Source organism: Necator americanus, chromosome X, assembly GCF_031761385.1.
Source record: "Necator americanus strain Aroian chromosome X, whole genome shotgun sequence".
Classification (NCBI taxonomy): domain Eukaryota; kingdom Metazoa; phylum Nematoda; class Chromadorea; order Rhabditida; family Ancylostomatidae; genus Necator; species Necator americanus.
The window spans coordinates 24,608,127-24,631,292 of NC_087376.1; the positions used below are offsets into that span (position 1 = coordinate 24,608,127).

Here is a 23,166-nt window from a genome sequence, read left to right on the forward strand (position 1 = left end):
CGTATAATGGTGCATATAGAATTACGGACGTGATTACGTTCTGCCCCATACGTCTAACCACGTACAACTTATCTGTGGGTCGTGTTGCCGTAAGTGTGGTAAATGGAATTTAAGTCACCCATAATGAAGATTAAAGGCAGCATACCAGGAATGTGAGGTGTTTTGTACGACGCCATATATTGCAATGCTCCACCCCTTGCGCCACCTCCACCCTGCGATTCGTCGAAAATCAATTCCGACTGCCCCGATAAGCGTTAAGGGGCGCTACGCGTGCAAGGGTGGCGCGCTGCAATAGAAGGCATCGTACGAAGCAGCATTCAGGGGTCGGCTGCTTGCAGTGATTCAAGGGCAATTTCAGGTGGAGGTGAACGTGAGGCCAATAACAAAGTTTCGTTAAAACCTCGCTGACATAACCTTGATCACCTTGACTCCCGTTGATCTTCGAACTGGTCGAGCGAGCGCCAATAATTCTTCCATTTGTCCCGATCGCGTACCAGAGTCGATAAGTGGTTCCTTCTTTCGTGTAGGACACGAAGAGCATCATAATCTTCTTTGAAGGACTTCGTGAAGAAATCTGACCATCTGGTCGGCGGTCTTCCTCTAATGCGTTTAATATCGAAGGGAACCCAGTCGCTCACTGCTTTGGTCCAACGATTGTGGTTAAAGCGCACGTGTCCGGCCCACCTTATTTTACTTTCCTCGGCAAACGCGGCGCCGTCTCTAATCTTCGATCGCAGACGTAGGAGAGAACTTCGAATCCCTTCCCTCACTTGCGTGAAACGGGATACTCCTAGCATCACTCTTTCAACTGGGAAATGAACATGATGAACGACCTGACCCCCGAGCTGGGGAGTAGGAGACGAGCGGCTTGGGGAGCAGTATAAGAGCATCGAGGATCTACAATGATGCTCACTGCTTTCTCGTCGTTTTCTTCCTGGTTGCGAAATGACCAGGTTTCCGAAGCATAGACTAAAGCAAGAAATGTGGTGCTGTTGAAGAAGTGAGCAGTGAGCCGGGCGTTCTTGGTCTTCTTCACTACATCCGCATCCACATCCATGCTCTTATACGCTCCCCAAACCGCTCTTCTCCTCCTGCCCAGCTCGGGGGTCAGGTCTTTCATCATGTTCAGTTCCTGACCCAGATAAACGTAGCCGGTGCATTCGGATATGTTCGTTCCGTTGAGCGTGGATGTCGCATCCGAGACCCATCCGTTACGTATGAACAGCATCGTTTGGAGATTCAGCTGAAGGCCCATGCATCTACATGTTTCGTCGAATTCGGTCAGCATTCCTTCCGCTTGACTGATGCTAGACGTTATGAGAATGATGTCACCAATAAAGTGGAAATGGTGTAGCTGCCGACCGTCAATCTTCACTCTGACTGGCTCGAAGGCCTTCTTCAAGTCGAAGAAAGTGAGATATAGCGGCATCTTGTACTCTCGTGATACCTCGATGAGTTTCGAAGCAGTGTGAATGTGGCCCATCGTGCCGAATTCTTTTCGAAACCCTGCTTGCTCGCATGGCTGTCCATCATCCAAGACTTTTTCAGTCCTATTAAGGATCACTCTTGTAAAGAGCTTGTAGATGATGGACAGTAAGCAGATTGGGCGCCTCTCTGCATAGCCTTGCCAGCTCAGACGTGAGTTCTTGCTTCCCTGCAGCTCCACGCTGGGGTATCAGCTCAAAAGTTTCGAGAGACAGACGTCTCTTGGTGGTTTTAAAACTCTCAGTCTTCCTCGTGCAGTCCAGAAGGTGCTCAACGAACCGGTTATATTCCTCGTCGATGTTGTGCATTGTGGAGTGTTCCCAAAAGCCAGCTAGTTCTCTCTCCTCTCTCTTCTTTCCTTGTGAATGAAAATCTTCCTCGGGGGAGGCGATGGTCCGATCCCGCATAAAACTTTGGCAGAACAGCAGCATCCGCTAGGCAGAACCTATTACTGACGATGATATAGTCTATTTCATTACTGCACCCTCTACCGGGTGACTCCCACGTCCAGCGTAGAGAGGAGGGCATTTGAAATTGCGAGTTCCCATGGATGGTCTTAGTCGTCATAATGAACTCGGAGAGCCTCTCCCCCTGTTCATCTCATTGCAGGCCGTAAGTCCCGATGTTCTTCTGGGGCCGATTTTGGCGTTGAACTCGCCAATTATGACCTGCTAGAAGGTATGATCCTCTCTGTAGAATATCTCCGGGTCCATGTAGCAAGCTTCTTCTTCGTAGCTTGATGTTGGAGCATAAGCGACGAAGATTGTCAAAGGTGGCGTTAAACCACATCTTCTCATCCACAAACGTCCGATTTGGGTCGTGAGTTCGAAAGAGTCGATGTTCTTTGCCACACTCCTGTTGACGAAAACGCCAGCTCCATCTACAGCTCTACTGTCGCGTGTTCCTATGAGCAGCTCTTCTCCACTTTCATAAGAAAATGGCTTCGTCTCGTCTCGGTCTCGTACGTGCGTTATAAATACAGATCGCCATCCTTGTCCTTTTCCGTTTCGGTGGCCTATGACTCCTACATCTCCGTCTTTCCTGGCGCCACCGTACCAGGCTTTCTTCCGGAATCAAGAGATCCTTTCTAATACTGTGACATGCGTAAATTTTAAAACCCACGGGCAGGTTACAAACCTCTAGTCCCACCTGTTTAGGGGATAACGTTTGTGCTCTCAGAGTGGACATATGGAGCTTATTTGTTGGAGGCGACTCCAAACCGCCTCCCTTGCACCTCCCAGTCCCTTGATTGCAGGTTTTTGGCCGGACCGACGTGCGGGACACAAGAATATCTTGAGTCAGTCCTGATTCAGCAGAAACAGGAAGTCCATCCGCGGCTCTGGACACAAGGCACAGGCACAAGGTCGCTTTTGGTCGGCGACTAGCTCCCTACCTCGGGACGCGCTACATAGCCTCGCGACTAGCCGGCTGTGATCCCTCTAATGAGAGATCCGTGGAATTGCGCATACTCTAATTGTTTCTTGCAATGCTTGATATATAGCATGTGTAGAACCCGTTGTGGTGGGGAGACGCGTTGCATTCTCGGTGATGGTGTGCACTGAAATCTCTCCTTAGAGCGTGAGAAGCTCCTCGAAGCTCTCTTCCTTTTCTTTCTCGTAGTTTTTCATTATTTTTCAATACATTTCTCTTTCACAACGTTTGTTTTTTTACAAGTTTCACAGCAGAAGCACGAAACATCCCCTATAAGCTCGGCGAATCAAATGCGTCAGGAGCACCGGAATGATCAACACGGTAATTCCGTACATCTGCACAAGAGATAAAGTTCATCACAATGCGCATTTCTATACCATTTATCGTACGTGCGTATAGAGTTACATCGTACGATAAAGTGATCAATCTGGTACTACTAATCCATTTGATGTCTGGACATGAAAAGGATTTCAAATCGTCTTTCAATTCAATGTTCAGTGATAGATGGAAGATGAACGGGTGCGGGACAAGAGATACCCGTGAAAACCGGCTGACCGCTCCTGTCCTCCCTTCAGCACGCTCCTCCGCGTAATTACGGCTGCCGCTCCACCAGCTATACATCCTTCACGACCCCCTGAGATCAGCTACACCCCGCCTCCCCTTGCACTCAAATCAGCGCTGCGAGCGATATTCGCGCCGCGACGAAGCGGTGGATACTGCGAATTTTGAAGGGAGGGAAGTGAAAGACGAATTGACGCAGCTAATTCTGATGTATGGATATAGTAAATTAAGCGCATATTATTGGGAATAAAAGAGAAGAAGTAGATCCTTTTATCCAATGTAACTCTACGTAAGTAAAAATTATCTCAAAAAGATGCTCCAGGGAAAAGAATAACATGCGTATATTTTCACACATCTCATAATTTAGCACATTTCATGCCCTAAGTCTTCTATGTAAACTAACAGTGTGTTAGTATGTGTTTGTCACAATGCCATCCAACGAATTCGTGTTCAAATTTGAACTGCAGCAGCTATAATAGCAGCAACTTAATGCACTTATTACTTTGCACACATTCTTTAAACTCTTTTCTACATTTTATCTTTTCAAAATTTTACTTAAATATAATGTTTATACAGAGCGCATGTCAAATATTTCAATAATTGCTTGTAGGTTTAAACAATAAAACTTCGTATTGTTCTTCAACTTCTTTCAACAGCGTTTTATCGCTTCATTTCTATTTATTCTTTGCATAAAATCAATATGACAAGTAAGGTGTATTAGCGCGAAACAGAGACCCTTGTATTTTCGAGATATACCTTTAGGTACAATGTATGTCTGCGAGGCATTATTCGTGCCTCGTTAGTCGTTCGATGCCAGTTCTACCCACCTAGATAAGGAAAAATAAATTCCTAGAAAGCGAAAAAAGTTTCAAAAAAAAATAGCACTACACCGATCAGTGGGACAATCTTTGAAACATCTCTTGCATTCCCAGAGATGTATAAGTGGTTTCCACCTGACAAGTAAAAGAGGATAATTTCATTTTCACTCGCATTTCTAAATGGCATATCAGTTATACAAAACTCTTTCATTCTTTCCTTCTTTTATATTAACTTACAAGCACATTCCATATAGAGTCTCAAACAAAATCTAATACCAGTTACTTTCCTTTTCGTTCGATTCTAAAAGCGCATCATAAGAGCAGCAGACGCGGCGAAATGGGTGGGGAGCAGGGTCAAGCGTATAGTTGAGAAAAATCCCTCCTAAAAACGACCCTTCCCCCTCGCCGACCCTCCCAAAAACGACCCCCCTCATCTCGTTCCTACCAGTATAGCTGCCTACACAGCAATCAAAAGTTGGGTGAAATAAATAAATAATAAATAATAAAATAAATAAATAATAAAAAATAAATAATAATAAAGATAAATAATATAAAAGGAATTAAAAGACAAATAAACGCCTAATAAATAAATTAAATAATACATAAATTACAATAATTTAATTAATTGATGAATTTAAATTTTTATTAATAAATTAATAGTATAATAGATTATTTTAAAAATAGTAATGCTAAAAGTAAAACAAAATATATATTGTAATGCAGCGATATTAATAGAACAAATAACTAGAAAGTATATGTTAATGTTAATTGTATGTTTCAGATGCCGCGTGACGTGTGCCAGGTGGGAGAAGACCAACAATAATAATCGAGGTAGAAAAGCATTTAACAACTCGATGGACTGATCTAGACGCGGTTAGAATATTGTGTTTGATTTTCTGTAGAATTTCTAAAATAATGTGTGTTCCAGGTAGCATACATGAAGATGTGGAACAGTGCAGTGAGAAGACAACAGAAGAAGATGTTTATTGATTTTTACACATGCAAAAAAATTTAATAAATGATTTTAATCTTCTATTTCGAGCAGCAAAGTCCTCGAGCGGAGAGCTTGCTCGAGTAGCTCTTGGTGTTCCAGAAGTTCGCGTTCCCGGTTCCTTTGCCGTTTCACAGTGCTTCGTTTTACGACCCAAGTCTGAGCAGAAATAATGATTATAGCAGAAAACATTTTGAAACGAATTCCAAAAAAAATCACAGATAGACTCGAAAAAAATGTTTGCAAAAAAAACTCTTACCAGTAGCGTGATGATCGTGGCCAAAGCAAAAATTCCGAGTACAGCGAAGATAAATATGGAGGAGTGGTCAGTCGGTGTAGCTGTTGTCGTCGTAGTCTCAGGCTGAGAAGTGAGCCACGCTTTTCTCAACGCCTTCTTCTTTGCCAGCCACTCGGCTGAAGGCTTCGGTCCGGAATTACCTTCTCTAAGACGCTTAAAAGCCTCTTCAGGAGAAAGGCTGACAATATCTTGGTACATCTGCAAATACTGGAATTAGTGTATAAATAGATCCAATAAATGATTATAATTAGGCGAGAAGATTTAAAGAAGTGCCAATATAATAAAGGAGGACTCAAGATAATAAAGGAAGACTAACTAGAAGGCAGTCAGATTGCCAAATGATGCTACCGGTAGGCCGCGACCCATTCCACATTGGCTATCCACCAAAATATCCTCCAGATATATTTGCTCGGATTAGCACGAAGTAGACGTTACTGCAAGAATTAGAAGTGAGTCAGTATGTATGTAGACACACAATTTAAAAAGATAAGTGAGCTCTAAATGTGTATTCGGTAACACTATTGTAGTGTTTGGCACTGATGAAGAGATGGTCGAAAGTTCGGTCCCCGCCGGAACCATTATTTTTGCAAAACGAAAAAACAGCTGGAAAAGAAGGAGAACACCTTTTAAAACAGTTTTCACACTATTTCCAACTATTAACAAACAATTTTACTCATCGACAATGGAAATGAACGGATGAGAGTTCGATCCCCGCCGGAATCTAGATTTTTGCAAAACCGAAAAAAATCACTGAGAAGAGCATTTCATAAGCAGATTCTTCTGGAATTGTATTCAGAGCACTGTTTTCCACATACAAATGTTATATAGAGGTTATTTTAGCGATTAAAACCAGGTCTTAATTGGAAATTGCTGCTGGGCAGGTCGGATTTTGTTACCTTGAAATAAACATGAATTACTCACTAACGAAGAGACGTAGGAAGATACAGGTGGCTGCGTTGTGTAGAGAAAGATTTGCGCTACAAAATGGTTAACAATTCTTTCGCAGGGACCCTCTGGTTTTTTTGAAACCTAGTTGAGAAAAAGTTGAGAAATTTGGCATTTTTCTCAACTTTTCTCAAGTAGCTTTTTTTTAGAGAATAAAACTACCTGTAAAAAACTAAAAACAAATTTTGATAGCAAAAATCTTCCTCTACAACGTACTTTAAACCGATTTTGTTTTTATAAACTATGAGCAGAGTTATGGAAATTTGTTTAAAGTCACACAGATTTTGACGCGTTGCCGAAAATCTGAGATTTCGCTCTTTTTCCCGTTGCGAGGATACGGTAGCGCCGTTGAAAAATTCGACTCCATAGTTGGATAGAGCATCAAGGAAAACCCTTGACTGCAAATTTTGGCTTCTGTAAGTGTTCTGATTTTCAAATTTTCTCAAAAGCTAGTTGAGAAAAACTCGAAAATTTGAGGCTAAAATTGGGATTTTTCTCAACTACGTTTCAAAAAGACTAGGAGAGCTAGAGCCACCAAACTTTGTAGAAATATAGAAGAAATCTCTCTCTACAGACCGCAGCCAACTTTATTGCACGAGAGTCACTTTGAGCCTAGATATTGAGAATCTAGTGAAGCCTACTTTGTACTAATTTTAACCCTAATTGCGTCTGTAGATGTCTTTTTTCCGTTTAGTAGGAGCATCAGAATTGCTTTTTCGACTGAAAGTAAGAAAGCCGTCGCTGTCAGAAGAGAAATCTGCTCTTTAAATTCTTTTACGTTAAGTGCAAAAGTAGGACCTCTGGCAGGGATTGATCCCTGACCGTCACAATAAAAACAGCGCGACATCGCGCTGATCCTCCGAACCACCATAAAGTACTGCTGCATCAGCCGTTATTTCAACAGATGATGTAATGGCCAATTAACAGATGCCCTTATCGAAGTCTTTGTAATCGCGCATAAATAAGTCTGCACTACACTTACTAACTTGTGTCAGCGTACTTGCCTTTCATTGTAGCTATGCTTCTACATTTACTTAGTGCTCTTACACTTCTGTTAGCTTCTGAAGATCTCGTTTGTCATCCGTTCCTAAGCGAATTTTCGACGCTGCGTTCCCGTACAACTGCAGATCATCAATATGTTGAAATGGCTGTGACGAAGAGTGCCAAAGCACTGTGCAAGCTATGAAGATTGCCTTTTATGGTACTCAATACGAAGCCACCTCTGGTTAGTTTCATTTCTTTCATATAAATTAGTAACAGACAATTTTGTTGTGTAGAGTGTAATTTTGTTCTGTAGAACTGTAATTTTGTAGTGCTTAGACTTGATGGGTTTGACAAAAAGTCGATTTTTTGAAAGAACAAAAACTTTCAGGTAGTTAATTGCATTTAAAATAGTGGGTTTCCTATTTTATCACATCACAACATTATCACCTTATTTATTATGCATCACATTTATGCAAGATTTCAATTGTTTTGGTTTGTGCCACCGAAGCGACTCCGACGTCATCAAGCATCAGTTAGAGCAGCAAAAATTGCTAAGTCGTCCATATTCTAGATTGGCTCAAAAAGCGCAGTAGTTTTATTGCCAGAATTATGAAGAATAAATTTTTTAAAAATCATTTTTTGGTTTCTGTACCCTCTTTTTATCCTAACTTTTTATGCTACAATAGTCTTCCTCAACAGCAACCGCGAGTCTTCTTCAATCGTTTATTCGAATATTAAAAGAAATTATTTATTCTATATCATTTATTTTTATATTAAACAGAACTCAAGGACTGAATATGCATCATTGACGTTTTTCTTCTTTGAGACAACTCTTCCATTTTTTAGTCGCAGATATCGGGACCTGAAAAAAAGCCTTAGAATACGTTTCAGTTGTGAATATCTTCTGATATGCGATAAAAACATGCCATTCACTGCTCATCATCCTTCAAGTTTCAGCATTACGTCTGAAAAGAAGCAGTTTTCACTCCTGTTTTTCTGCTGAATGTCGCATACTTAAATTACACTTCATTTTGTACACCTTAATATGTGTTTGTTTGAAAACGACAACCCCGTCTTCCTTTTTTCTTTGCTCCTTCCATTTTTTCTGATTTTCCAACCCCTACTTAAATTTTTTCTTAATTTTGCGACCCCCTCTTACGACCCCTCCCCCTGATCCGACACCCCTCTTACGACCCCCTGTTGAGAAATTCTCAACACACGCTTGATCCTGGTGGGGAGGGTTGCGTGGGCGGGGCGTCACGGAGACGTACCTCAATAGGGGCAATCAGGCTACTGTAGCGATTAATACAGTATCAAGAGACGCGCAGTGCAATTAACGACGCTTATTAGCCTCCTGTATACGCGGCGGCACATCATACGGTTACCTCTTGACAGTTCCTCCATCTTGAAAGTTTCTGCTGATTTTCTCGCCTTTCTATCAAAGACAACCAAGCGATATTAAGCATGGAATTAGTTTCAAATCAAGAATTCGAAATTTAAAGCGGCTTTTTTTTTCTACAGCATACAGAGGTCTGACATGAGTACGTTAGTCTTTTATTATATACAGTCGACTACATAGTATGTTCGGTTAATGATGGTATCCCACACTTATTATGGTGCTTGTGCCACATATAAAATACCTTCGTAAGAGATAATTATAATATTCGTGATTAGTGCATGCGAGAGCCCATGTAGTTGGAATTTCGCTACGTTCCAAAAAAAAAAGCAACAGATAAATAAGAACGACATTTTGCTTGAAATAACCAGCATATCGCAATCAGTGTATGCAGGAACGTTTCACTGGACCTAGGAAGAGAGCTGAAAATTAATAAAACTAAAAAATCGACATTTTCAACTCCAGAAATCGTTAATATTCGGTGTATGTGTGACAGACTACTCATTAATTAATCATTCGTTACGCGTACACGGGAATTCGCATCAGATGTCAGGCAGGGGGGCAGCTTATTTGCTTCATATCCTAGGATAAGCACTGCTTAGACAAAAACTCTTTTTCCACATTGTACAATGATGGAATCTTTCCAAAACAGAAGGACCCTTTAACACAAATGACCAATGTTGAACTTTCAAATAGATCCATTGAAATATAGCTTGAATTTTTCCAGACGTTGGAGTTACCTTGTTTCCCATCCTATGCGGCAAATTTGTGGAAGAGTGCGGCTGATTTCCGTGTGGTTCATTGCTTATTCGACGCAATTCGTCAAGTTCAGCAGTGCAGGTGGTGATGGAGGGGATCGGTAACTGAAATCATAATCTTAACATATGTGTACGCTTAGGTTTGAGAAATATTAGTGTTTCCCAGGACTTCGCCCTCCTAGTGGAGTGGCTCTAGCCATGTAATTCTTTTTTAATCAATGCAAATAGAATATGAGTCAGGTATATGAATGAGCCGAGATAGTTGGACAGACTTTACTAAGATCTGTTTTGCTGAAAAGAAACCGAAACAAAAACCGCATTAAAAATATCGCACTCACAACGCTGACAAAAAGGGTTGCAAATAACAGGGTTGTAAATAATAATAAATAAATTTTCTCACTGCAAGCTGGCGTCTATCCCCGCAGCCATTTCGCGGTAGACGTCCCATAAGGGGTGCGTATCGTTAGGTACCCACAGCTCCTGTGACAACTTATCCTTGAGGCAGATGACTGTCAACGGCGATCGTTCATTGCACCGCGTAGCAGTTAATGCCATCAACAGAACATTGCGCTGCGTTCGACTTATGCCCTACACTTCACGTAGTCCGTCGACATCCCTCATTGTCTGCCAAAGGGCGAAACATGCCTCGCAGGGACACGCTATGTCTGCCATTGCTTTTGTGCTGAGTATCTATTGCTTACGTTTATTGTGATATATGAAACGATTGCACACGAAGTGCCAGAAATAGAAAATAATAGTGTGTTTTACTTGTATAAAATAAACAAATCTAAAATCTTAATTCTCAGGAAGATAAAATGAAATTATCTATCAATTAATACCAACATATTTTGTACGACCTCATTTTGTTGGATTTCAGAGAATCCTTATAAGTGCTGTCAAAGCAGGAAACTCAGACAGCTGTTGCTTGATGAATTCAAGTTTATATAACGCCGTATATGAAACTGGAGAAGAACTGTTCTTAGGAACATGCGACAGTAGAGGTGTTGGTAGAGTTGGCGTCCTCGTCAACACGACTATGGCAAACAACATCGACTCTTTCGAACAACTTACGACCCGAATCGGACGTCTGCGGATGAGAAGATGTGGTCCAACACCAGCTTTGACTATCTTCGTCGCTTACGCTCCAACATCAAGCTACGATGAAGAAGAAGTCGAAGCTTTCTATATGGACCTGGAGAAGTTCTACCGGGAAGATCATGCCTTCTGCAAGGTCATAACTGGCGATTTCAACGCCAAAATCGGCCCCAGAAGAATGCCAGAACAACTAACGGCCTACAATGGGATGAACAGCGGGGGGAGGCTCTCCGAGTTTATCATGACGACTAAGACCATCCATGGGAACTCGCAATTCCAGAAGCCCTCCTCTCTATGCTGGACGTGGGAGTCACCCGGTGGAGGGTACAGTAATGAAATGGACCATATCATCGTCAGTAATAGGTTTTGCCTAGCGATGCTGCTGTTCTGCCAAAGTTCTATGCGGGATCGGACCATCGCCTCTTCCGAGGAAGATTTTCATTCACAAGGAAAGAAGAGAGAGGAGAGAGAGAACTAGCTGGCTTTTGGGAACACTCCACAATGCACAACATCGACGAGGAATATGACCGGTTCGTTGAGCACCTTCTGGACTGCACGAGGAAGACTGAGAGTTTTAAAACCACCAAGAGGCGCCTGTCTCTTGAAACTCTTGAGCTGATACGCCAGCGTGGAGCAGCACGAGTCGCAGGGAACCAAGACTCACGTCCGTGCTTGCAAGGGTTTGCAGAGAGGCGATAAAGGAAGATCTTAAAGAGAGAAGAGCAGAAGTGCTGGCTGAGGCCGCAGAGGCGGGGAAAAGCATCCGCTTGCCCGTCGAGACTTCGCCAGTCGCAAGACAAGGATGACTGCTCTCCGGAACCCGAGGGGAACAACCACTGCATCGAGAAGGGGGATTGAGAAAATCATCTACGACTTCTACTCTGATCTCTTCGACAGCCATGTCCACTTGCCTCCTCACTATCTGAGGGAAGACGGACATGTCATTCCAGAGGTTCTCCTGTCCGAAATACGACATACTGTCATGTCAGTATGAAATCGTACGGTACCGGTCCCGACACAATAAGACCAGAACACCTGAAGAGCCTTCCGCCAGTACTCATCAACACCCTGGCGAGGCTCTTTACACGTTACCTGTTGGAATGCAAGGTTCCTAAACAGTGGAAGACCAGCAAGACCGTGTTGTTGTATAAAAAGGGAGATCCACATGACATCGGCAACTATCGCCCAATCTGCTTGCTGTCCGTCTTCTACAAGCTCTTTACAAGAGTGATCCTTAATAGAATTGAAAAAGTCTTGGATGGTGGACAGCCATGCGAGCAAGCAGGGTTTCGAAAAGGATTCAGCACGATTGAACACATTCACACTGTTTCGAAACTCATCGAGATATCACGAGAGTACAAGATGCCGCTCTGTCTCACCTTCATCGACTTGAAAAAGGCCTTCGACGCAGTTGAGATGGAAGCGGTCGTGGAAGCCTTGGACAACCAAGGCGTCTCTACTCAGTACATAAAGGTACTTCGAGAGTTGCACAGTAACTTTACGACCGGAATTTCGCCATTCTACAAGAACATCATCATTGACGTGAAGAGGGAGGTCCGACAGGGTGTTACAATTTCACCCAAAATATTCACAGCCACCTTCGAGAACGCAATTCGAAAGTTGGAATGGAACGACATGGGAGTGAAGGTTGATGGTCGGCAGCTACACCATTTGCGCTTTGCTGATGACATCGTACTGATAACACCTAGCGTCAGCCAAGCGGAACGAATGCTGACCGAATTCGACGAAACATGTGGATGCATCGGTCTTCAGCTGAATCTACAAAAGACGATGTTCATGCGGAACGGATGGGTGTCGGATGCCCCATTCACGCTCAATGGAACGAACATATCCGATCGAACATATCCGAATGCATCAGCTACGTTTATCTGGGTCAGGAACTGAACATGATGAACGACCTGACCCCCGAGGTGGGCAGGAGGAGACAAGCGGCTTGGGGAGCGTACAAGAGCATCGAGGATGTAGTGAAGTGGACCAAGAAGGCACGGCTACGTGCTCACCTCTTCAACACCACCGTACTTCCTGCTTTGACTTATGCTTCGGAAACCTGAGCATTTCGCAACCAGGAAGAAAACGGCGAGAAAGCAGTGAGCGTCATTGTAGATCCTCGATGCTCTTATACGCTCCCCGAGCCGCTCGTCTCCTACTCCCCAGCTCGGGGGTCAGCTCGTTCATCATGTTCATTTCTCAGTTGAAAGAGTGATGCTAGGAGTATCCCGTTTCACGCAAGTGAGGGACGGGATTCGAAGTTCTCTCCTACGTCAGCGATCGAAGATTAGAGACGCCGCCGCGTTTGCCAAGGAAAGTAAAATAAGGTGGGCCGGACACGTGATGCGCTTTAACGACAACCGTTGGACCAGAGCCGTGAGCGACTGGGTTCCCCGCGATATTAAGCGCAATACAGGAAGACCGTCGACCCGATGGTCAGATTTCTTCACGAAGTCCTTCAAAGAAAAGTATGATGCTCTTCGTGTCCCACGCGAAAGGAGGAACCACTGGGCTACTCTGACACGCGATCGGGACAAATGGAAGAATTACTGGCGCCCGCTCGACCATTTCCAAGATCAGCGGGAGTCAAGGTGATCAAGGTGAAGGTGATCATCCTAGAGTGCGGCAGACAACGCTCTGCCCACTCATTCAGTCGTCCACTTTAATTGCACCCTTCTACAGTACAGCCCTACAGTACAGTAAATATTTCCACTGAACCACCGTCTTGGTCTGTTCAAATAGGGCATTCAAACCCTAATTGTCTAATGCCCACTATAAAATCTTCACTACTATTACGTTTCATTGATCAGTGATAGCGAGCGAAACGAACACCGCAGAAAGTCTGAAGTCCGGCTTTAGGCGGACATTCAGACTGGTTATATAAATAAAATATAAAATGCAAGATGAAATAAATAAAAATACATGCAAAATAAATCAGATGATTTGTATGAAAATATAAATCAGATACTCAGTTATTTCAGATCGGAAGCCCACGGTGGTTATGACCAATGCAACTGCAGCAATGGCAAAAGTAACTTACCTTTCTATACCTGTGATGATATTCTTTTCTGATGAAATGACGTCTTTCTATTTCAAACTTCCACCGCATTGATATGTCATTTCTAAATTGATGTGTCCTATTTTCAAAACAAAAAAAAAGAAATCCAGAAGACGCCTTATACATACTGGACTGTACGTGATTGCTACCATGGTCAATTGCAGATGGCATAAGATATAAAAGTCGCTTATAAGTGTGCCTGTCAGAAACTTTTATCCCTTTATCCTTATACGTAGAAGGCAGACACGCGGCCTAGGTGTGAATTAATTCCATTGATTGAGAAGAACAAAAATTAAAAAAAAATCATGTAACTCACTCTTTCTACGAACTGTTCTTTGATGATTTTGGGAAATTATAGAGCTTTGTGAGTCTCAAAACAAATATAAGAGATAGAGGTAAAGATGTGGCATATTATGTGGTGACTAAACTGTCGAATCGAACAATCTTCAGACATGAGCAGCAATCCAGAACAATCGAAGAAAAATAATCAGATGCTGACAAGTTGGAATCAGAGAGACTCCCAATCGCTTCCACTCCTTTCACAATCCCGCCTTATGGATAACAACGACGAACGTAACGACACCGGCCTCCGTCGGTTTCATAAACCATCGCCCTGAAACAGGGAATAATGGTAAATGTCGAGAAATTGAAATAAATATCAAATATTCAAAGTAAACGTTCGTATTTCATTGACTACATCAAATTGCATCTCATTTGAAGAATCCTTTATTTTAAAAGAATTGCAACTATGTTTTATCCCTTCTTTCTTAATGGAGATCTTTCTCGCAGGTACTACTGCAAGAAATTGCAACCATTTTGTGGAAATATCTATACAAACGTAACTACTCTTTATGTGGCTGTCTTTCCAACACCAAAATTAAGTAGGGTTTGATAAGGAAGAAATCTTCCGCATCGAATGAAAATTTGTGTGAATAACATCGTTCATAATGGGCGCCAACCCCTGAATTTCAATATACTGGCAAAATGCCTCAAATTGGTTGTTTTTTGGTTTTTTTGAAAAGAAAATACAGGCTACGTTACTACTTTTCTTAGTATTTTGTACTTCAAACTTGCAATTCCTGTGAATACGGCTACAATTATCACACACATTTCATACATCCCGTCGTCATCGTAGGGTTGTACGAGTTTTACCGTTCAAGCCAACGTTGTTGGCTATTTGCCAAATCTTTTAGTTCAGAAACACTTATTTTCTTAATTATTTCGAAGTGTGGTTGTTGTTTTTCCATTCCAGTCTCTTTATTGATTTCGTGTCTGAGATGGATTTAGTACGTATTCGTTCGTCAAAGACAGTACCCATTTGGTGATCCTCCTGAAGCGTCGTTGTTGTCGTTGTCGGATTTGTTCTGATTATTTCTCCAGATGTCGTGAAAACAGGGATGAATCTATCTTGGGCGAATCAGTTTGCAAAGACTGCTCTGAAAACTGCACAGCAAAAAATTGATAGCGTTTTGGATATTCGAGCGGAAGATGAGGTGCCTTCTTCTTCGGTTGAGGTGACGTATCTCGTCTTGTTTTCGTTTGGGAGAGCCTCTATCAACTATTGTAGTTAGTTTTTTGTAGTGTAATAGCAGAATATTCGTGTACCAGTGCAGTGTGAGGCAAATCATTTCTGTCATATCATTGTTTTTTTTTTTTTTTGCAGACAGCAATAAGTGATGAGTCAGTTGTTACCACTGCAACAGCACTGATCGAGCCAGATGAGGTGCTCTTTGAGTTGAGTCGATAGCTTAGAGTGAGAGTAAGTCGTTAAGGTAACCGCTCCAGTGCGTTCATCCTCCTCAGCAATTGATGAAAAATGGGCGAATGCCTGGAATAGTTTGTCTTCTGACCAAGAGGTAAGAGTTGTTGGTCATAGTAATTTAATTAATGCTTGGGAGAGTGAAGATAGGCGACACCACTCTATTTCGGAGTAATCCAGAGAGATCATCTCAGTAGTTAGGCTGCAATGGAGCGTTGAGCAGACGTATTTGCCATCGGCTTCTTATGAGTAATAACGCATACGAGCGATGTCCTCTGGCCAATGCGCTCGTCGAACTTATCTTCTTATTTCTTTCTTTGGAGTTACTTGAAATTAGAAGTTTGCATTCGAAAGCCTCATAAAGTTGACGATCTAGAAGTACAGAACTTTGAGGACCCTGGATGTGTATATCTATGCGCGGCAAGAAGGGCACCAGCGTTTCACTACAATTTCTCATAATTGAGTATTCGAAACTACTTTAAGTACAGATTGTTTTGTAGTTAGTGCAATTCCTCTCTTTCGAAAATAAATAAAGTTACGGTTATTTGAAAAAAAAAACTTTCTGTCTTTTGTTTAAAACGGTGAACTATTCCGTTCCCCATAACATGTAAAATCCCCCTCACACCGCACCTTATGACTTATTATTATGTTATGTATTGTACATTATTTTTGTTCGTAGAGTTATTTATCTTGACTACGAGAACATTTGTCTTCCCCCAGGACGAGATAATTACCAGTGGCTTTGTCTCGTATGACCATAGATCTACCGCTAACCTGTAGTTGGGTCAAAACGACATGAAACGTGGACAGTTGCGTAGGCGACTACGCTCGAAGCAGTGCAGTGGAGACAACGGTTGGAATCGAGGTGGGACCATGGCGAACTGCAGAGATGGGTGGTGGTAGCGGGGATCCTCACACGATCCCAACTCGTTTTGACCCAACTATATAAACTTTGGTTTTATTTCTTAGGCTGATTAGTTCGTGAACATAACTGCACCTTCTGACTGCAAGGCTATTTCCTGCACCCAAAATTCACGTGTCCCGCATTTCAAGTGAAAACTTCAATCTGTTCCCTTTTCAGCTTGTTGTTGACTCTGAACCGAATCCAATTCGTGACGGATGTCCACAGACAACGGCAACTCTGTTAGGTCATTCCCCTTCTTCGGTTCGTTGCATTATTCTATTGTCTATTTATATTCTGTATTATTCTTCGAGTGCTACTCTAAGTTGTTCTTTCTCCTCACTTCCTTGTATTCAAGAACTCTTCGGATGGGATAGAGGCTGGACAATCTCCTCAGAAAATTCGTGACAATGATGAGATCAAAAAGGTAACTGTTGCATTACATTGGGAACTGTTGTTCCTGTTACTGTCCTTATGTCTTTATCTTTTGTTGACGGAAGATATTTTCTTCCATTCATATCTTTTAATACTAAATTTGAGTAGTTTTTTCACTAGACAGAAACACTCCATGTTGTTCTTCATGACAAAAAATTAGAAAGAGGTTGTAGAGTGACACTAAGTTGTGTTCGGCGATCACGAGAACAAATTAAAGGAATTCATTATTGTTGCTGTCAGAACGTTGTGTCAAACATAGAACATGCAACATCAGCTATCGAGAGGACGAGGCAGAACGAATTAGTTTGTTTCGTGAGCGTATTACAAATTTGCTTGGCATCATAGCAAAGAAAGGAATCAATAGTCGCATGTCTGAACTGTCTTTGAGGCACTGAAGTACGATTTGTTCGTAGCTGGTGACGTTACTGGTAGAGAAGCTTTTGCGGTTCAGGGATTCTTTAGTCTATTTCTTACCGGAAGCTGCACTTGTTCGAATTGAGAAGGGCCTGGAGAGAAAGAAAATCACATGACTACACAGCATTATGTAGTTACATTTAGGGTTAGATATAATAATGGTATTGATTTTGAAGGACCAAATTTGGTGAACCAGTCTCATACTGTGAACCGCAAAGTGCATGAACGTTTTTGGTTCCAGGCTAAAAATAAAAAAAGTGAACTGCAAGAGCGAATGCTTTTGTATCACTCTTTTGATATGCCTGGAACCTCCCCGTGCTCAGAAGAGTTGGTGTTGTTCAGTTCTTGCTAATCTCCTTATCACAGTTAGCTAGCATTGGCAGTGCAATACTATCCGATTCTAAAGTTGAGTTTTCGCTCTAATTGGTGTGGTCGAAGGCACACATGCGATGGTAGGAGGCGGTGTTCCGACCCCCTTCACTTTTGGACGGTGGCGAAGGGATCCTCATCACTTCTGCTGCTAATTTTTTTTCGCAAGTCTTGACTGTTGAAATGCTGCTGAACTGGAAAATTGGAATTCTGTCGTACAAAAAAATTAGTTCCAGGGGAAAATGCACTTGAGGGCCACTCGGTTGCACCCTTATTTCTACACTTTTCTATATTACTTTTTTTCTTTTATTAACTTTGGTTTACATGTCATAGATCCTCTAAGACTAATGCTTAGATCTTAGCGCCCTCACTGATTTAGCTATTTACTTTCAGAAATAAGCGCGCCACTGATTTCCCCCTGCCTCCCCCAACTGCATTTTACCCAGTTCCAGTTTTTCTCCCCAAGAAATAGGTCTCCCAAAACAAATGCGTGAATCATTACAAATATAAGTGTCGTTTACAATAAATGTGTACCCTGGGCTAAGTAAATGACCAACGGATGTTTATCCGAGTATTGCCCATGTTCGACTGTCTTTGAATCTCGGCATGTTGAAACGTAGTTTTTAAAATGGTTTCCTTGAGCTGTAGCCAAGATTGGTATTGATCGTCTTTATTAAACAACGGGTAACGTTTCGGCGTTATCAAAGATATTTGTCCCCTTCGTAAACACATTGTAATTTCTCATTGACTGGTATGTGAAATCAGACTTTTTTGATGACATCTCAGTTTAAAAGTCTATGTTAAATCCTTTCAATTTAATCACGGTCTCTTCTGAGCCTTATTTTTATTCATTGTCAAATAGTACGAAGATATTTTGCTGCTGCTGGGAAGGGGATGAAGCAGGTCTGTCTGCGTCTTATCATAATTCAATCCCGTAAGAAGTTAGATGGGCTCCTTACGCTGTCTCCGTCCTATGCCCTCATTAGCTTTACTTGCAAGACTTTGAAATATCCTTTTATCATCTGAAGTATTTAATTAGATGGTGTAAGTGTTGGAGACCGTTAAAGCTAGAGCTATCGCTGAAGATTTGGAATTAGTTAATTTTGATATTATGTGGATGACTTAAAAATCTCCCAAGCTGCTGTGTTATGCCAAGCGCAACTCTACTCTTCATCTTACTTGGGAAAATTCTGGACCACCAGTTCAGTGATGTGACAAAGAAAACCCACTACGCTTTTTCTGAAAACGATTTTGGCAGAAACTATAACAGGCTATTTTTTATAACATTTATTTTGTACTTCAAGCAGCATTTCGTATTCCTGCATTGTCATTACCAGAAATAATCTTTAATTTCTAGGCTGAAGTGAATAATGTTGAGGAGTCAACTTATATTGATATTGATCTGTCCGTGCCCTCACGTGGAAGTAGTCAGTTTATCTCTTCATCTGATACGATCCAAGAAGGAAATATTTTGCCTCGTAAGCCTTTAACGTTGTGACCATTCTTGTTTTTGTTTTTTTTTTCTTCTGGGCGATGATTTTTTTGTAGTCTTTTGCATCACCGTGTGCAAAATTCTTTCCTTCTAGCATTGCCAGATATTGTACGTCGTAACTCACACCAGGACGATTCGCTTACGGTCACCTCTAGTGATATTGAAGTGATCCGCAATATGGATGCTTGGTTTGTCATTTATGCTTCCACTGTTGGCTCCTTTTGAAATTTTTCGAACTTGAGCTCGATTGCTAGCAGCAGACCGACGACTGACTATATGCCTTTCCATCTTTTGACTTCTAAGGTAGTCAGTTCATGCTGGAACTGTTCCCTTGTTTTTTTTTTTTTTTTTATTTCTTGTGTTAAGCACGATTCCGCTGAATCCTTCCGTGCTCAACTACTCCATGCCGAACAACGTAGGAACGAGTTGAAAGCTGCGAACGACACATTACAATCAAATAATGTCCAACTCCAACAACGAATTGTTGTCCTGAATCAACAGTTAGTGTCCCCACTTTTTCTAGTGAAGTTTCGTGAAATACTTTCTGCTGTGCTTCACTTCTCGTTATTATGATCTTGGCTCCTTCGCATTGAGAGGTGGAGATCTAGAGGCATCTTCCATTTTTAAAGTACTAAAAGGTACCAATAGAAGAGAAATTTGCCATTCGAAGACATGGCCGATTGAAAAAAGATTACCAATTGTTTGATGGTGAGATCATTCCATACACCAAAGTAATGAGCGGGAAGAGAAACGCACAGTTTCGAAAACGATTTTGCTGGCACTTGTAGTTTGCTCTCCAACGCTGGGTCGTCGAAGGAATAACTTGAAAGGAAGGGAACGAAGGCAAACGTGGGTCAGCACGTAGAAAATTGAGCTCTTGTCTTGTTCTTGATTGTTTCGTGTTTTGAACTCTCGACTTATTTCGATGCCAGCTTAGTACGTGTTTAGTTAGAAAATTTGAGGCATGAGAAGGATGCATTTTGTGTTAAAATCTTAGAATAATTGCGCATCACCTGTATCGAATGTGCTCCCGTTGTTCGTCGATTTGCTTGGGTGATCATCAGTAATACTTCCATTTGTCCCGATCGCGCGCAGGTGATCGGGTGATCAACAGTAATACTTCCATTTATCTGTTTGCACGCAAGTGTTGCCCAGTGGCATTTCTTCTTGCGAGGAACTCGAAGAGCTTCTGTCATGGATGTCGATACAGCCGAAGAAGAGAAGCTTTATTGAGTCTACACACAAACAGCAGGATGGTCATACAAGTATGCGTCGTATACAATACGGGTTTACTTTAAGCGAATAACATGGTGAAATCCCCATCCTACAACACCTCCCTTTTCAAGTTATCTCGTATCGAGTTCTTCATGGGTCCCCCTGTAGTTGGCAAGGGGGTCGTCTAAGGCGTTGCGGTCGTTGAGAAGAGTCGGCAGTCGGCGTTGCATCATCGTCCCTGCTCGCGGAGTCGAGTAGCGGTAGGTCGAACACATTCAAGAAATTGTTAGTCGTAGTTGTGCCGATCCTGAATCGCAACTGGTTTGTTTACCTGCCGAGTGCGGTCTACAGCGACGTCAACACGAGTCGAAGCTATATAGTCGGTGTTGGCAGATTTCCGCTTCTGTTTCGCATTCCGCTTCTTCTCCGGGAAATTTTTGCAGAATCCTCGCTTGTGTCCAGAGCGTCTGCAGTCGTGGCATCTCTTGTTTACGAATGTGCAGTCTCTAAACCAGTGATTGGCTCCGCCTCGAAAACAAGGTGACGGCGGCTCACGATTTCGACCCTTTTGCGAATCCACGACATTGACGTGCGGTATAGGCGTCTGTGGACACTGTCCTGTAAGTACACAGTCTGAGACAGTCTCCATGGCGAGTCATGCATGTGTCGCCTTGGTCCAGAATCAATGACGTCCTGAGCAACCTGAGATTTGATCGCCTCTCACCGGTCGCCATATCGTCCGACGTCTGAGACGGCAGGGCCCAGTGTGCAGGGTACTGAGGCAGTGTATATGCTGGAGTAGCAAAACGACTTTTCCCCAAACTAAGCAGCCATGCCACGGCGAGCTTAGCTTTCACCACAGGTCGTCGCCCAACCTATATGGATCAGGGAGCCACCTTGCGACGTTTTGCCAAGAGGGTGGTGAATCTTAGCACCGGTTTACTTTTAGCTAGGCTTCCGGTTCCGAGAAGTCGGATGTGTCGAACTCCTTCTCAGCTTGGGAGACCCTGCCGGAGGACGAACCTCCGCTGTGCATCGCAGTTCGACGCCCAGTGTCACCTCCACGCCACTCTGAGGCGGTAAACCGTTGTGGAGGTTTAAGCGAATAACATGGTGAAATTCCCATCCTACAACAGCGTCGTACTTTTCTTTGAAGGACTTCGTAAATTGGTCTTACCATCGGGTCGGCGGATTTATGTCGCGTGGTATTCAGTCGCTTACGGGTTTAGTCCAACGATTGTCGTTGAAACGCATCACGTGCCCACCTAATTTTGCTTTCCTTTGCATATGCGGCAGCGTCTCTGATCTTCGATCGGTGACGGTGGAGTGAACTTCGAATCTCTTCTTCCACTTGCGTAGAGCAGGTTACTCCTAGCATCATCCTTTCAATTCCGCGTTCTATGACGCTGATCGTATTCTCCTCCTGTTTGCGAAACGCTCATGTTTCTGAAGCGTAGGTCAAAGCAGAAAAAACGGTGGTGTTGAATAAGTGAGCACGTAGCCGGATTTTCTTAGTCCTCTTCACTACATCCTCAATGCTCTTGAATGCTCCCCAAGCCACTCGTTTTCTTCTGCCCAGCTCGGAGGTCAGGTCGTTCATCAAGTTGATTTCTCCACCTAGATATACATAGCTGGAGCATTCGGATATGTTCATTCCGTTGCGCGTGAAAGGGGCATCAGAAACCCATCCGTTCTTCACAAACATTGTCTTGTCTAGGTTCAGCCGAAGACCGAGCTTTTTACACGTTTCATCAAATTCGGCCAACATCCGTTCCACTTGATTGATGCTTGTTGATATAAGAACGATGTCATCAGCGAAACGAAGATGGCGTAAATGCTTGCCGTCAACTTTCACTCCCATGTCATCCCATTCCAATCCTCGCATCGCGTTCTCGAGAGTGGCACTGAATATTTTGGGTGAAATTGTGTCACCCTGACGAACCTCTCTCTTTACGTCGATTATGACAGCATTGTAAAATGGGAAAATTTTGCTCGTGAAGTTGCTATACAACTCACGAAGTATCTTTATGTATGGACTAGGGACGCCTTGGTTGTCCAAGAGCTCCATGACCGCTTCGGTCTCAATTGTATCAAAGGCTTTCTTCAAATCGATGAAAGTGAGACAGCGGCATTTTGTACTCGCGATACTTCTGTGAGTTTTGAAACCATTTGTATGTAGTCAATCGTACTGAACCCTTTTCGAAACCAAGCTTGCTTGCATGGTTGCCCTTCACCTAATGTTCTTTCTATCCTGTTTAGGATTACTCTTGTGTAGAGCTTGTAAATGACAGACAGTAAGCGGATTGGACGATAGTTGCCGAAGTCATGTGGATTCTTATTTCTTATACAACAGCACGGTCTTGCTGGTTTTCCATTGTTTAGGAACCTTGCATTCCGACAGATAACGAATGAAGCCACGTATCTCCGTCACTAGAGGGATCACAGCCGATTAGTCGGGAGGCTGCGTGGCGCGTCCACGGGTAGCGGATAGGGGGCTGATCGCGGAACGGAAGACCGGAAGTGCTTGCTCAGAGATGTGGATGGATTCAAAGGATGGACTCCCTGTTTTTTGGCTGGATCGACGTGCGGGATACAAGGATGTGATGAGTCAGGACTGTTTCATGACATCTTTGTATCCCGCATGTCGTTCCGGCCAAAAGTCTGCAGTCAAGTGACTGGGAGGTGCAAGGGAGGCGGTTTGGAGTCGTCCCCAACAAATAAGCTCCATCTGTCCACTCCGGGAGAACGCAAC

General features: G+C 42.8%; 10 protein-coding genes across 16 annotated transcripts; 4 read left to right on the forward strand and 6 right to left on the reverse strand.

The window, feature by feature from the left end:
* Positions 1 to 796: 796 nt before the first annotated feature.
* RB195_025297 (uncharacterized protein) lies at positions 797 to 1,916 on the reverse strand (the record flags this gene model as incomplete). 2 transcript variants are annotated; one of them, XM_064213370.1, is made up of 2 exons in its annotated part: positions 797 to 1,550; positions 1,765 to 1,916. In XM_064213370.1, the coding sequence occupies 2 exons, from the start codon at positions 1,914 to 1,916 to the stop codon at positions 797 to 799; spliced, it is 906 nt and encodes a 301-aa protein (XP_064069251.1). The 2 variants fall into 2 exon arrangements, with proteins under 2 accessions (XP_064069251.1, XP_064069252.1); XM_064213371.1 differs by having other exon boundaries at positions 797 to 1,667; positions 1,765 to 1,892.
* A 240-nt stretch (positions 1,917 to 2,156) lies between these two features.
* On the reverse strand, positions 2,157 to 2,952 carry RB195_025298 (uncharacterized protein; the record flags this gene model as incomplete). Its single annotated transcript, XM_064213372.1, has 3 exons — positions 2,157 to 2,549; positions 2,635 to 2,824; positions 2,894 to 2,952. The coding sequence occupies 3 exons, from the start codon at positions 2,950 to 2,952 to the stop codon at positions 2,157 to 2,159; spliced, it is 642 nt and encodes a 213-aa protein (XP_064069253.1).
* Positions 2,953 to 5,319: 2,367 nt separating this feature from the next.
* On the reverse strand, positions 5,320 to 5,957 carry RB195_025299 (uncharacterized protein; the record flags this gene model as incomplete). The annotated part of the gene is made up of 3 exons (XM_064213373.1): positions 5,320 to 5,445; positions 5,546 to 5,782; positions 5,901 to 5,957. 3 exons carry the CDS (start codon positions 5,955 to 5,957, stop codon positions 5,320 to 5,322), a joined length of 420 nt encoding a protein of 139 aa, XP_064069254.1.
* A 2,358-nt stretch (positions 5,958 to 8,315) lies between these two features.
* Positions 8,316 to 10,222, reverse strand: RB195_025300 (uncharacterized protein; the record flags this gene model as incomplete). Of its 2 annotated transcripts, none has more annotated exons than XM_064213375.1 (3): positions 8,316 to 8,375; positions 9,650 to 9,772; positions 10,139 to 10,222. In XM_064213375.1, 3 exons carry the CDS (start codon positions 10,220 to 10,222, stop codon positions 8,316 to 8,318), a joined length of 267 nt encoding a protein of 88 aa, XP_064069255.1. The 2 variants fall into 2 exon arrangements, with proteins under 2 accessions (XP_064069255.1, XP_064069256.1); XM_064213374.1 differs by lacking the exon at positions 8,316 to 8,375 and adding an exon at positions 8,473 to 8,478.
* Positions 10,223 to 10,595: 373 nt separating this feature from the next.
* Positions 10,596 to 11,568, forward strand: RB195_025301 (uncharacterized protein; the record flags this gene model as incomplete). Of its 2 annotated transcripts, XM_064213377.1 has the most annotated exons (3): positions 10,596 to 11,086; positions 11,137 to 11,292; positions 11,451 to 11,568. In XM_064213377.1, 3 exons carry the CDS (start codon positions 10,596 to 10,598, stop codon positions 11,566 to 11,568), a joined length of 765 nt encoding a protein of 254 aa, XP_064069257.1. The 2 variants fall into 2 exon arrangements, with proteins under 2 accessions (XP_064069257.1, XP_064069258.1); XM_064213376.1 differs by lacking the exon at positions 11,451 to 11,568 and having other exon boundaries at positions 10,596 to 11,240.
* A 184-nt stretch (positions 11,569 to 11,752) lies between these two features.
* On the forward strand, positions 11,753 to 12,667 carry RB195_025302 (uncharacterized protein; the record flags this gene model as incomplete). The annotated part of the gene is made up of 1 exon (XM_064213378.1): positions 11,753 to 12,667. The coding sequence occupies one exon, from the start codon at positions 11,753 to 11,755 to the stop codon at positions 12,665 to 12,667; it is 915 nt and encodes a 304-aa protein (XP_064069259.1).
* Positions 12,668 to 12,985: 318 nt separating this feature from the next.
* Positions 12,986 to 13,366, forward strand: RB195_025303 (uncharacterized protein; the record flags this gene model as incomplete). Its single annotated transcript, XM_064213379.1, has 1 exon — positions 12,986 to 13,366. The coding sequence occupies one exon, from the start codon at positions 12,986 to 12,988 to the stop codon at positions 13,364 to 13,366; it is 381 nt and encodes a 126-aa protein (XP_064069260.1).
* A 1,860-nt stretch (positions 13,367 to 15,226) lies between these two features.
* Positions 15,227 to 20,958, forward strand: RB195_025304 (uncharacterized protein; the record flags this gene model as incomplete). 3 transcript variants are annotated; one of them, XM_064213380.1, is made up of 10 exons in its annotated part: positions 15,227 to 15,343; positions 15,493 to 15,552; positions 15,602 to 15,685; positions 16,670 to 16,753; positions 16,848 to 16,916; positions 19,065 to 19,185; positions 19,294 to 19,387; positions 19,454 to 19,502; positions 19,566 to 19,699; positions 20,877 to 20,958. In XM_064213380.1, the coding sequence occupies 10 exons, from the start codon at positions 15,227 to 15,229 to the stop codon at positions 20,956 to 20,958; spliced, it is 894 nt and encodes a 297-aa protein (XP_064069261.1). The 3 variants fall into 3 exon arrangements, with proteins under 3 accessions (XP_064069261.1, XP_064069262.1, XP_064069263.1); XM_064213382.1 differs by lacking the exon at positions 20,877 to 20,958 and having other exon boundaries at positions 19,442 to 19,502; positions 19,566 to 19,772; XM_064213381.1 differs by lacking the exon at positions 20,877 to 20,958 and having other exon boundaries at positions 15,227 to 15,322; positions 19,442 to 19,502; positions 19,566 to 19,772.
* On the reverse strand, positions 20,701 to 21,795 carry RB195_025305 (uncharacterized protein; the record flags this gene model as incomplete). 2 transcript variants are annotated; one of them, XM_064213384.1, is made up of 4 exons in its annotated part: positions 20,701 to 21,032; positions 21,139 to 21,289; positions 21,421 to 21,541; positions 21,680 to 21,792. In XM_064213384.1, 4 exons carry the CDS (start codon positions 21,790 to 21,792, stop codon positions 20,701 to 20,703), a joined length of 717 nt encoding a protein of 238 aa, XP_064069264.1. The 2 variants fall into 2 exon arrangements, with proteins under 2 accessions (XP_064069264.1, XP_064069265.1); XM_064213383.1 differs by lacking the exons at positions 20,701 to 21,032; positions 21,139 to 21,289 and having other exon boundaries at positions 21,364 to 21,541; positions 21,680 to 21,795.
* A 57-nt stretch (positions 21,796 to 21,852) lies between these two features.
* Positions 21,853 to 22,482, reverse strand: RB195_025306 (uncharacterized protein; the record flags this gene model as incomplete). Its single annotated transcript, XM_064213385.1, has 1 exon — positions 21,853 to 22,482. The coding sequence occupies one exon, from the start codon at positions 22,480 to 22,482 to the stop codon at positions 21,853 to 21,855; it is 630 nt and encodes a 209-aa protein (XP_064069266.1).
* Between the last annotated feature and the right edge of the window lie 684 nt (positions 22,483 to 23,166).